The 12,618-nt window shown below is 41.1% G+C and overlaps 1 protein-coding gene across 1 annotated transcript in view; it reads left to right on the top strand.

The window, feature by feature from the left end:
• Positions 1-3,576: 3,576 nt before the first annotated feature.
• The window catches only part of SCAP (SREBF chaperone), a gene marked incomplete at its 5' end in the record, with an annotated part of 61,680 nt that continues 52,638 nt past the window's right edge, over positions 3,577-12,618 (top strand). The window contains 2 exon segments of the mRNA XM_056518753.1: positions 3,577-3,804; positions 8,579-8,790. Coding sequence (XP_056374728.1) covers positions 8,669-8,790 — 122 coding nt within the window.

Below are 12,618 nucleotides of genomic sequence, written 5' to 3'. Positions count from 1 at the left end.
TACATATCTCCCTGTATAACATTACTTTTATTACATATCTCCCTGTATAACATTACTTTTATTACATATCTCCCTGTATAACATTACTTTTATTACATATCGCCCTGTATAACATTACTTTTATTACATATCTCCCTGTATAACATTACTTTTATTACATATCTCCCTGTATAACATTACTTTTATTACATATCATCCTGTATAACATTACTTTTATTACGTATCGTCCTGTATAACATTACATTTATTACGTATCGTCCTGTATAACATTACATTTATTACATATCGTCCCTGTATAACATTACTTTTATTACATATCTCCCTGTATAACATTACTTTTATTACGTATCTCCCTGTATAACATTACTTTTATTACATATCGCCCTGTATAACATTACTTTTATTACATATCTCCCTGTATAACATTACTTTTATTGAGTATCATCCTGTATAACATTACTTTTATTACATATCTCCCTGTATAACATTACTTTTATTACATATCTCCCTGTATAACATTACTTTTATTACGTATCGTCCTGTATAACATTACTTTTATTACATATCTCTCTGTATAACATTACTTTTATTACGTATCGTCCTGTATAACATTACTTTTATTACGTATCTCCCTGTATAACATTACATTTATTACATATCGTCCCTGTATAACATTACTTTTATTACGTATCGTCCTGTATAACATTACATTTATTACATATCGCTCTGTATAACATTACTTTTATTACGTATCGTCCTGTATAACATTACATTTATTACGTATCGTCCTGTATAACATTACTTTTATTACGTATCGTCCTGTATAACATTACTTTTATTACATATCTCTCTGTATAACATTACTTTTATTACGTATCGTCCTGTATAACATTACATTTATTACATATCGTCCCTGTATAACATTACTTTTATTACATATCTCCCTGTATAACATTACTTTTATTACGTATCGTCCTGTATAACATTACTTTTATTACATATCTCCCTGTATAACATTACATTTATTACGTATCGTCCTGTATAACATTACTTTTATTACGTATCTCCCTGTATAACATTACTTTTATTACATATCGTCCTGTATAACATTACTTTTATTACGTATCGTCCTGTATAACATTACTTTTATTACATATCTCTCTGTATAACATTACTTTTATTACGTATCGTCCTGTATAACATTACTTTTATTACGTATCGTCCTGTATAACATTACTTTTATTACATATCTCTCTGTATAACATTACTTTTATTACGTATCGTCCTGTATAACATTACATTTATTACATATCGTCCCTGTATAACATTACTTTTATTACGTATCTCCCTGTATAACATTACTTTTATTACGTATCTCCCTGTATAACATTACTTTTATTACATATCTCCCTGTATAACATTACTTTTATTACGTATCTCCCTGTATAACATTACTTTTATTACGTATCGTCCTGTATAACATTACATTTATTACGTATCGTCCTGTATAACATTACATTTATTACATATCTCTCTGTATAACATTACTTTTATTACGTATCGCTCTGTATAACATTACTTTTATTACATATCGCCCTGTATAACATTACTTTTATTACATATCTCCCTGTATAACATTACTTTTATTACGTATCTCCCTGTATAACATTACTTTTATTACGTATAACATTACTTTTATTACGTATCGTCCTGTATAACATTACTTTTATTACGTATCGCTCTGTATAACATTACTTTTATTACATATCGCCCTGTATAACATTACTTTTATTACATATCTCCCTGTATAACATTACTTTTATTACGTATCTCCCTGTATAACATTACTTTTATTACGTATAACATTACTTTTATTACATATCGTCCTGTATAACATTACTTTTATTGAGTATCGTCCTGTATAACATTACTTTTATTACATATCTCCCTGTATAACATTACTTTTATTGAGTATCTCTCTGTATAACATTACTTTTATTGAGTATCTCTCTGTATAACATTACTTTTATTGAGTATCTCTCTGTATAACATTACATTTATTACATATCTCTCTGTATAACATTACTTTTATTACATATCGTCCTGTATAACATTACTTTTATTACATATCTCCCTGTATAACATTACTTTTATTACGTATCTCCCTGTATAACATTACTTTTATTACGTATCGTCCTGTATAACATTACTTTTATTACGTATCGCTCTGTATAACATTACTTTTATTACATATCTCCCTGTATAACATTACTTTTATTGAGTATCTCTCTGTATAACATTACTTTTATTGAGTATCTCTCTGTATAACATTACTTTTATTGAGTATCTCCCTGTATAACATTACTTTTATTACATATCTCCCTGTATAACATTACTTTTATTACATATCGTCCTGTATAACATTACTTTTATTACGTATCGTCCTGTATAACATTACTTTTATTACATATCTCCCTGTATAACATTACTTTTATTACGTATCGTCCTGTATAACATTACATTTATTACGTATCGTCCTGTATAACATTACTTTTATTACATATCTCCCTGTATAACATTACTTTTATTACGTATCGTCCTGTATAACATTACATTTATTACGTATCGTCCTGTATAACATTACTTTTATTACGTATCTCCCTGTATAACATTACTTTTATTACGTATCGTCCTGTATAACATTACTTTTATTACATATCTCTCTGTATAACATTACTTTTATTACATATCTCTCTGTATAACATTACTTTTATTGAGTATCTCTCTGTATAACATTACTTTTATTGAGTATCTCCCTGTATAACATTACTTTTATTACATATCTCCCTGTATAACATTACTTTTATTACATATCTCCCTGTATAACATTACTTTTATTACGTATCGTCCTGTATAACATTACTTTTATTACGTATCGTCCTGTATAACATTACTTTTATTACGTATCGTCCTGTATAGCATTACTTTTATTGAGTATCGTCCTGTCTGCCGCGCTCTGGACACTGTTTCCGCTCTGTGACTATTTTGGGTTCTCGCCGTGTTTTGCCGTAGGGCGACGGTTCTGTCTTGTACAGGAGGATCCTTTGTCACTTGGCCGCCGGCCAACTCCTTACCAGACATCAGGGCTCTCCCGGTCATGTGACTGCGGTGTGTGTCACGGGAGGATACGTGTTTACATGTGTCCGTGTGATTGTTATATGACCGCACTCCTCGCCTTGTCCATGGCGACCGATCACTTGCTGTAATGTCCTCACTGTGGGTGGATACTCAGCCGTCTGTGGACATCATACTCCCCTGACTGGTCATGATGGCCGTGATCACCAGGGGGCGCTCATACTAACATGATGCTGCATAGGGGGGGCCGCACTACACCCAGTCACATACAGAGACCATTCATTATGGATGAGGACTGACTCTGTGAATATACTGTAGTGTCCCTTTAAGACGCCTGACACAGTGTCGCTCTGTATTGCTATATGTAGCAGAGCTCAGCGTGTTCCTCACTGTTTATTGTCCTGTACTGAATTACAGGGCGGGAAGAAAAATAACAGGAAGGTGTGAGAGCGGCGGAGTACGGGTTATAGGGATGATAGTGAGGGCCATGAAGTGAATGTTTGACCAGAGACCGGAAACTATTAATTTACCAAGAATGAGTCGTCTTGTGGTTTTGCTCGTGCGCTCGGAGGCAGCGGAATCAGATGTCTGATCTCACTTCTGCTTCTAATATGTGACCGAACGTCCCCTCCATAGTGGATGAACTGATCAGAGACGACTATTATACAGGTTACTGGGTCACCATATACATACATTACTGATCCTGAGTTATATCCTATATTATTCTCCAGAGCTGTACTCACTATTCTGCTGGTGAGATCACTGTGTACATACATTACATTACTTATCCCATACAGATCCTGAGTTATATCCTGTATTATACCCCAGAGCTGTACTCACTATTCTGCTGGTGGGGTCACTGTGTACATACATTACATTACTTATCCTGTACTGATCCTGAGTTATATCCTGTATTATACCCCAGAGCTGTACTCACTATTCTGCTGGTGAGGTCACAGTGTATATACATTACATTACTTATCCTGTACTGATCCTGAGTTATATCCTGTATTATACTCTAGAGCTGTACTCACTATTCTGCTGGTAAGGTCACTGTGTACATACATTACATTACTTATCCTGTACTGATCCTGAGTATATCCTGTATTATACTCCAGAGCTGTACTCACTATTTTGCTGGTGGGGTCACTGTGTACATACATTACATTACTTATCCTGTACGGATCCTGAGTTATATCCTGTATTATACTCCAGAGCTGTACTCACTATTCTGCTGGTGAGGTCACTGTGTACATACATTACTTATCCTGTACTGATCCTTAGTATATCCTGTATTATACTCCAGAGCTGCACTCACTATTCTGCTGGTGCAGTCCACATAGTTGCCTGACTCCTCCACCGCCATACACATTACACAAGAATTGACCTCCTGTTGCACAAACTATTGTCAGGTGATCAGTGATGCAGGGCAAAGGATGATGGATCTTTTTGAGAACATTTTCTGGTTTCGTCTTCTGCTCTGTGTCCTATGTTCCTGTTCTGTGATAATCTTGGAGGTGACTGTAATGTTCTGTCTCGTCTTCTGCTCTGTGTCCTATGTTCCTGTTCTGTGATAATCTTGGAGGTGACTGTAATGTTCTGTCTCGTCTTCTGCTCTGTGTCCTATGTTCCTGTTCTGTGATAATCTCGGAGGTGACTATAATGTTCGGTCTCGTCTTCTGCTCTGTGTCCTATGTTCCTGTTCTGTGATAATCTGGGAGGTGACTAATGTTCTGTCTCGTCTTCTGCTCTGTGTCCTATGTTCCTGTTCTGTGATAATCTCGGAGGTGACTGTAATGTTCTGTCCCGTCTTCTGCTGTGTCCTATGTTCCTGGTGTTTAATAATCTCGGAGGTGACTGTAATGTTCTGTCTCATCTTCTGCTCTGTGTCCTGTATCTCCTGTTCTGTGATAATCTCGGAGGTGACTGTAATGTTCTTTCTCGTCTTCTGCTCTGTGTCCTATGTTCCTGTTCTGTGATAATCTGGGAGGTGACTGTAATGTTCTGTCCTGTCTTCTTCTCTGTGTCCTGTGTTCCTGTTCTGTGATTATCTCGGAGGTGACTGTAATGTTCTGTCCCGTCTTCTGCTCTGTGTCCTATGTTCCTGGTGTTTGATAATCTCGGAGGTGACTGTAATGTTCTGTCTCGTCTTCTGCTCTGTGTCCTATGTTCCTGTTCTGTGATTATCTCGGAGGTGACTGTAATGTTCTGTCCCGTCTTCTGCTCTGTGTCCTATGTTCCTGTTCTGTGATAATCTCGGAGGTGACTGTAATGTTCTTTCTCGTCTTCTGCTCTGTGTCCTGTATCTCCTGTTCTGTGATAATCTGGGAGGTGACTGTAATGTTCTGTCCCGTCTTCTGCTCTGTGTCCTATGTTCCTGTTCTGTGATAATCTCGGAGGTGACTGTAATGTTCTTTCTCGTCTTCTGCTCTGTGTCCTGTATCTCCTGTTCTGTGATAATCTGGGAGGTGACTGTAATGTTCTGTCCCATCTTCTGCTCTGTGTCCTGTATCTCCTGTTCTGTGATAATCTCGGAGGTGACTGTAATGTTCTGTCCCGTCTTCTGCTCTGTGTCCTGTATCTCCTGTTCTGTGATTATCTCGGAGGTGACTGTAATGTTCTGTCTCGTCTTCTGCTCTGTGTCCTATGTTCCTGTTCTGTGATAATCTGGGAGGTGACTGTAATGTTCTGTCCCGTCTTCTGCTCTGTGTCCTGTATCTCCTGTTCTGTGATAATCTCGGAGGTGACTGTAATGTTCTGTCCCGTCTTCTGCTCTGTGTCCTGTATCTCCTGTTCTGTGATTATCTCGGAGGTGACTGTAATGTTCTGTCCCGTCTTCTGCTCTGTGTCCTATGTTCCTGTTCTGTGATAATCTGGGAGGTGACTGTAATGTTCTGTCTCGTCTTCTGCTCTGTGTCCTATGTTCCTGTTCTGTGATAATCTGGGAGGTGACTGTAATGTTCTGTCCCGTCTTCTGCTCTGTGTCCTATGTTCCTGTTCTGTGATTATCTCGGAGGTGACTGTAATGTTCTGTCCCGTCTTCTGCTCTGTGTCCTATGTTCCTGGTGTTTGATAATCTCGGAGGTGACTGTAATGTTCTGTCTCGTCTTCTGCTCTGTGTCCTGTATCTCCTGTTCTGTGATAATCTGGGAGGTGACTGTAATGTTCTGTCCCGTCTTCTGCTCTGTGTCCTGTATCTCCTGTTCTGTGATAATCTCGGAGGTGACTGTAATGTTCTGTCCCATCTTCTGCTCTGTGTCCTATGTTCCTGTTCTGTGATTATCTCGGAGGTGACTGTAATGTTCTGTCCCGTCTTCTGCTCTGTGTCCTATGTTCCTGTTCTGTGATAATCTGGGAGGTGACTGTAATGTTCTGTCTCGTCTTCTGCTCTGTGTCCTATGTTCCTGTTCTGTGATAATCTGGGAGGTGACTGTAATGTTCTGTCCCGTCTTCTGCTCTGTGTCCTATGTTCCTGTTCTGTGATAATCTGGGAGGTGACTGTAATGTTCTGTCCCGTCTTCTGCTCTGTGTCCTATGTTCCTGTTCTGTGATTATCTCGGAGGTGACTGTAATGTTCTGTCCTGACTCCTCTGCTCTGTGTCCTATGTTCCTGTTCTGTGATAATCTCGGAGGTGACTGTAATGTTCTGTTTCGTCTTCTGCTCTGTGTCCTATGTACCTTTTCTGTGCTAATCTGGGAGGTGACTGTAATGTTCTGTCCCGTCTCCTCTCTGTGTCCTGTTCTGTGATTATCTCGGAGGTGACTCCGTAATGTTCTGTCCCGAGGCCATAAATCCATCACCACCTGCTCTGAGTCTTCTTTGTTGGTGAATTCAGTGAATTGGTGATTATCGCTGTTTTACACTCACATCAAAGGTCAAAACATACTACAGAAACGTGTTCAGTATAAGACATGATGTGACAGCAGAATAGTGAGTGCAGCTCTGGAGGATAAGACATGATGTGACAGAAGAATAGTGAGTGCATATCTGGAGGATAAGACATGATGTTACAGTAGAATAGTGAGTGCAGCTCTGGAGGATAAGACTTGATGTAACAGCAGAATAGTGAGTGCATATCTGGAGGATAAGACATGATGTTACAGTAGAATAGTGAATGCAGCTCTGGAGGATAAGACTTGATGTAACAGCAGAATAGTGAGTGCAGCTGTGGAGGATAAGACATGATGTAACAGCAGAATAGTGAGTGCAGCTCTGGAGGATAAGACATAATATTTGGGGGGGGGGTAATGCTGGGAGTTTAAGTTTTGCAACAGCTGTAGGCACCCTAGTTGGAAAACACTGGTCTATATGATTGAGGGCCATATTTATGGTACATTCTAGGTTATAAATACATTATATATTATATTTTATATTATCTCCTCTTTTGCCCACAGAGTCTCCTTTACTTTTCACCTTACAGATTAATGACTTTAGGCCCAGAGGGCCCCGGGGCCCCTGAGTGCAGTACAGACAGGCAGGGACCTGTAGGGTGGTGACAGCTGCCTGCCCTGCAGATATATCCATCTCCCCTCCCCCGTGCTTCCTCTCCTCTGACTGCTGCAGGATCTATGGATTATGTATGATCAGTCCAGAGGAGCGTCCTGTATTCTGGCACCAGACTTCACATTCAGTATTTTGGTGACATTTTTAAAAATGTTTTGCTTTTTTCACAAATATATTTCTTTAAAGTTTTTGCCCCGTACAGGACAGAAATATATATATATACATGGAAATGATCAGCAGGCAGGTTTGTTGTGACTGATCCCCATTATTTTAGTAGATCACTGTGGTGTCTTTTTTTGCTCTTTTAACCCTTCTAACCCCTGCAGATCAACAAACGGATACGTGATCAGCGCTCGCAGCTCTCATACTTGTTAATGGTTTCCAAATTATTTACTTAAGACATTGTTAAAACTGAATAGAAGTGAAAATTAAAGGGGTACTCCACCCCTAGACATCTTATTCTCGATCCAAAGGAAAGGGGATAAGATGTCTGATCGCGGGGGGGTCCGGCCACTGGGGACCCCCTGAGAACTTCCTGCTGCACCCAGTGTTTGTTCAGAGCATTGGGTACAGCGCCTGAGGTTCCTGACGTCATGTTCACGCCCTGCTCGTGATGTCGTGGCCACGCCCCCTCAATGCAAGTCTATGGGAGGGGGCGTGACTAACGTCACGCCCCCTCCCATAGGCTTGCATTCAGGGGGCGTGGCCATGACGTCACGAGCCTCCGCCCGCATCACCAGTTCGCTCCGTACACCGGATGTCTAGGGTGCCGTCACTGGGGACCCCCGCGATCAGACATCATAGGGGATAAGATGTCTAGGGGCGGAGTATCCCTTTAATGCCAGAGCTGCTGGAGCCTGCTGAGAGTTGTAGTTCCCCCGCTGTAGGTCTTAGTTTTGCGTTCATCCCTGACCGTGTCTTCTCTTCCTTCTCCCGCAGGTCGCCCATGTTTCTCGGCAGCAGTCGGACGCCGGCGGAGTAGCCTTGAGGGCGCTTTTCGTGATGGGGCGCAGGTGACAGCATCTGAGGATGCCCTTCACTGATAAGCTACGTGAGAAGATATCACAGGCCTTCTACCGCCATGGTCTGCTGTGCGCGTCTTACCCGATCCTGATCATCGTCTTTACAGCGTTGTGCATCGTAGCCTGCTGGTAAGTCCTGCCGCAGCCCCGCTATATAACCGGGGGAGGGGGCGCACGTCTAATGTTGTCGGAGTCGTCACCTACTTTGGTTTTGTATGGACGGACGGACGTCGCGCGCAGAGCGTTGCTGGGTTGGACGTCATTGTCTTGGAAACACAACCTGCAGGCTCTGTGTTCCTATGACAATTCTTCCTGTCATGAAAATGATAATTAGAGTTGAGCGATCTTAAAGGGGTATTCCAGGCAAAAAAAAAAAAAATTATATATGAACTGGCTCCGGAAAGTTAAACAGATTTGTAAATTACTTCTATTAAAAAATCTTAATCCTTCCAATAGTTATTAGCTTCTGAAGTTTTCTGTCTAATTGCTCAATGATGATGTCACGTCCCGGGAGCTGTGCATGATGGGAGAATATCCCCATAGGAACTGCACAGCTCCCGGGACGTGACATCATCATTGAGCAGTTAGACAGAAAACAACAACTCAACTTCAGAAGCTAATAACTATTGGAAGGATTAAGATTTTTTTATAGAAGTAATCTACAAATCTGTTTAACTTTCCGGAGCCAGTTGATTTATAAAAAAAAGTTTTGGCCTGGAAAACCCCTTTAAAGTAAATTGGCTCGTAGGGAACCTTGCAGCTCGGCTATTGATTACTTTAGTCTGCATAAATTAGTTCAGCTTTCCAAGGGCCCCTGTTGCCTGGAAAAAGTGGATACAGACCTAGGAGACCTAAGACTGTTATCCCGGACTTTTCCAGGCAACCAGAGTCCTTGGAAAGCTGAACTAATTTATGCAGATTAAAGTAATCCTACAGAGAAAAGTAATACTACAGAGGAAATTCTTTTCTTTTTTTGGAACACAGAGCTCTCTGCTGACATTATGACCACAGAGCTCTCTGCTGACATCATGATCACAGTGCTCTCTGCTGACATCTCAGTCCATTTTAAGAACTGTCCTGAACAGGAGAAAATCCCCATAGCAAACATATGCTGCTCTGCGCAGTTCTTAAAATGGACAGAGATGTCAGCAGAGAGCACTGTGCTCGTGATTCAGCAGAGAGCTCTGTGTTCCAAAAAGAAAATAATTTCCTCTGTAGTATTCAGCAGCTAATAAGTACTGGAAGGATTAAGATTCTTTAATAGAAGTAATTTACAAATCTGTTTAACTTTCTGGCGCCAGTTGATTTGAAGAAAAAAATCCAAGTAAAAATTACCCCTTTAAGATTTCTCCCGGCCAGTACTTGTCTCCACAGAACCAGCCAAACAAATATTTTAGGCTCCTTTCTACAGTACAATCCCCAACTATTAACAAACTCCCCATGTGTATTGCCCCACACAGTAATGATTCCCGCTTTGTCACCTCTGTGTCTCCATATTTAGCTGAAGACCCCCTATATAGTGGTAGGTCCCTATACTGTCCCGCTTCGGTGCTCCTCTGGTCTGGGAACCTATTGCTATGGCTAATGGTAGTTACTGCCCACAGCAGCGCGATGCCCGCGCTTCTCCTTTGCTGTCCTCCTGCTCCGCTCCTCGGTGCAGTGACGTCAGCCGACCAAGCACCATGGCTCATTTCTTTTAAAGTGGCTCTGTCCACTTAAAGGGGTATTCCAAATGATAGGGAATAAGATGAATAATCGCAGGGGACCCCCCACGATCTCGGTGTAGCCCCCGGCATTCTGTGCCAGGGGCTTCTTCTGAGATGTGACGTCACAGCCACACCCCCTCCATTCATGTCTATGGGAGGGGGCGTGGCTGTGACGTCACGTCTCTGAGGCAGCACCTGGCACAGAATGCCGGGGTCTACACCAAGATCACGGGGGGGGGGGGGGGTCCCAGCAGCGGGACCCCTGCGATTATACATCTTATTCCCTTTTACTGGAGAACTGCTAAGTACCCCTGGGGGGGGGGGGGGGGGGTGGTACTTGTACCCCAGATTAGGAACCACTGCTTTAGAGGACACTCGTGGTTTCTATGCCTGTTGCAAAACGACAACTCCCAGCATGCCCAGACAGCTGTAGTTGGGAAACACTGTTCTAGCTCTGTTGTTTCCAAGATCTCTGCTTGCTTTTAGTAAATGGACATGATCAGGTAGCAATAAAAAATAAAAATACAACTAAAAAGTCAGCTCTGGGTCTGACCCATTGACCATCACCTTGGTGTACAGAGCCGTACAGGATCCATATTATGTGCGGTAAAGGTGACTTGTCATATAGATTGTCGCTGTGAGTAAGTGGCCCTCTCCTCCTACACTATGTCTTTTGTTATATTTCTATACGGCCCATGTGGTCGCCGCACCCTATTCCTGAGGGCTGAGTCACTACCTCATGGGGTCAGCGTCACTGGTCTCTGCAAATACCATGTAATCGTAATGTATCAACACAGTATTGTGCAAAATGTGGTCACATGGCCGCATGTTATATAATGCTATAATACCGCCCCCTATGTATAACTTGTGGTCACATGGCTGCATGTTATATAATGCTATAATACCGCCTCCTATGTATAACTTGTGGTCACATGACTGCATGTTATGTAATGCTATAATACTGCCTCCTATGTATATCTTGTGGTCACATGGACGCATGTTATGTAATGCTATAATACCGCCCCCTATGTATAACTTGTGGTCACATGGACGCATGTTATGTAATGCTATAATACCGCCCCCTATGTATAACTTGTGGTCACATGGACGCATGTTATGTAATGCTATAATACCGCCCCCTATGTATAACTTGTGGTCACATGGACGCATGTTATGTAATGCTATAATACCGCCTCCTATGTATAACTTGTGGTCACATGGACGCATGTTATATAATGCTATAATACTGCCCTCTATATATAACTTGTGGTCACATGGACGCATGTTATGTAATGCTATAATACCGCCTCCTATGTATAACTTGTGGTCACATGGACGCATGTTATATAATGCTATAATACCGCCCCCTATGTATAACTTGTGGTCACATGACCGCATGTTATGTAATGCTATAATACTGCCCCCTATGTATAACTTGTGGTCACATGGCCGCATGTTATGTAATGCTATAATACTGCCCTCTATATATAACTTGTGGTCACATGGACGCATGTTATGTAATGCTATAATACCGCCTCCTATGTATAACTTGTGGTCACATGGACGCATGTTATATAATGCTATAATACCGCCCCCTATGTATAACTTGTGGTCACATGACCGCATGTTATGTAATGCTATAATACTGCCCCCTATGTATAACTTGTGGTCACATGGCCGCATGTTATGTAATGCTATAATACTGCCCCCTATGTATAACTTGTGGTCACATGGACGCATGTTATGTAATGCTATAATACCGCCTCCTATGTATAACTTGTGGTCACATGGACGCATGTTATATAATGCTATAATACCGCCCCCTATGTATAACTTGTGGTCACATGACCGCATGTTATGTAATGCTATAATACTGCCCCCTATGTATAACTTGTGGTCACATGGCCGCATGTTATGTAATGCTATAATACCGCCCCCTATGTATAACTTGTGGTCACATGGACGCATGTTATGTAATGCTATAATACTGCCCTCTATATATAACTTGTGGTCACATGGACGCATGTTATGTAATGCTATAATACTGCCCCCTATGTATAACTTATGGTCACATGGACGCATGTTATGTAATGCTATAATACCGCCCCCTATGTATAACTTGTGGTCACATGGACGCATGTTATGTAATGCTATAATACCGCCCCCTATGTATAACTTGTGGTCACTATCAATATCAATTCACAGGAAACAAACTTTGCTGAAACTCCAGGTTTGATATGAGCCGTTGTAG

Source organism: Hyla sarda, chromosome 5 (assembly GCF_029499605.1).
Source record: "Hyla sarda isolate aHylSar1 chromosome 5, aHylSar1.hap1, whole genome shotgun sequence".
In the NCBI taxonomy this organism is placed as follows: domain Eukaryota; kingdom Metazoa; phylum Chordata; class Amphibia; order Anura; family Hylidae; genus Hyla; species Hyla sarda.
The sequence above is the reverse complement of the archived record's forward strand: the minus strand, read 5'-3'. Positions and strand labels throughout refer to the sequence as shown.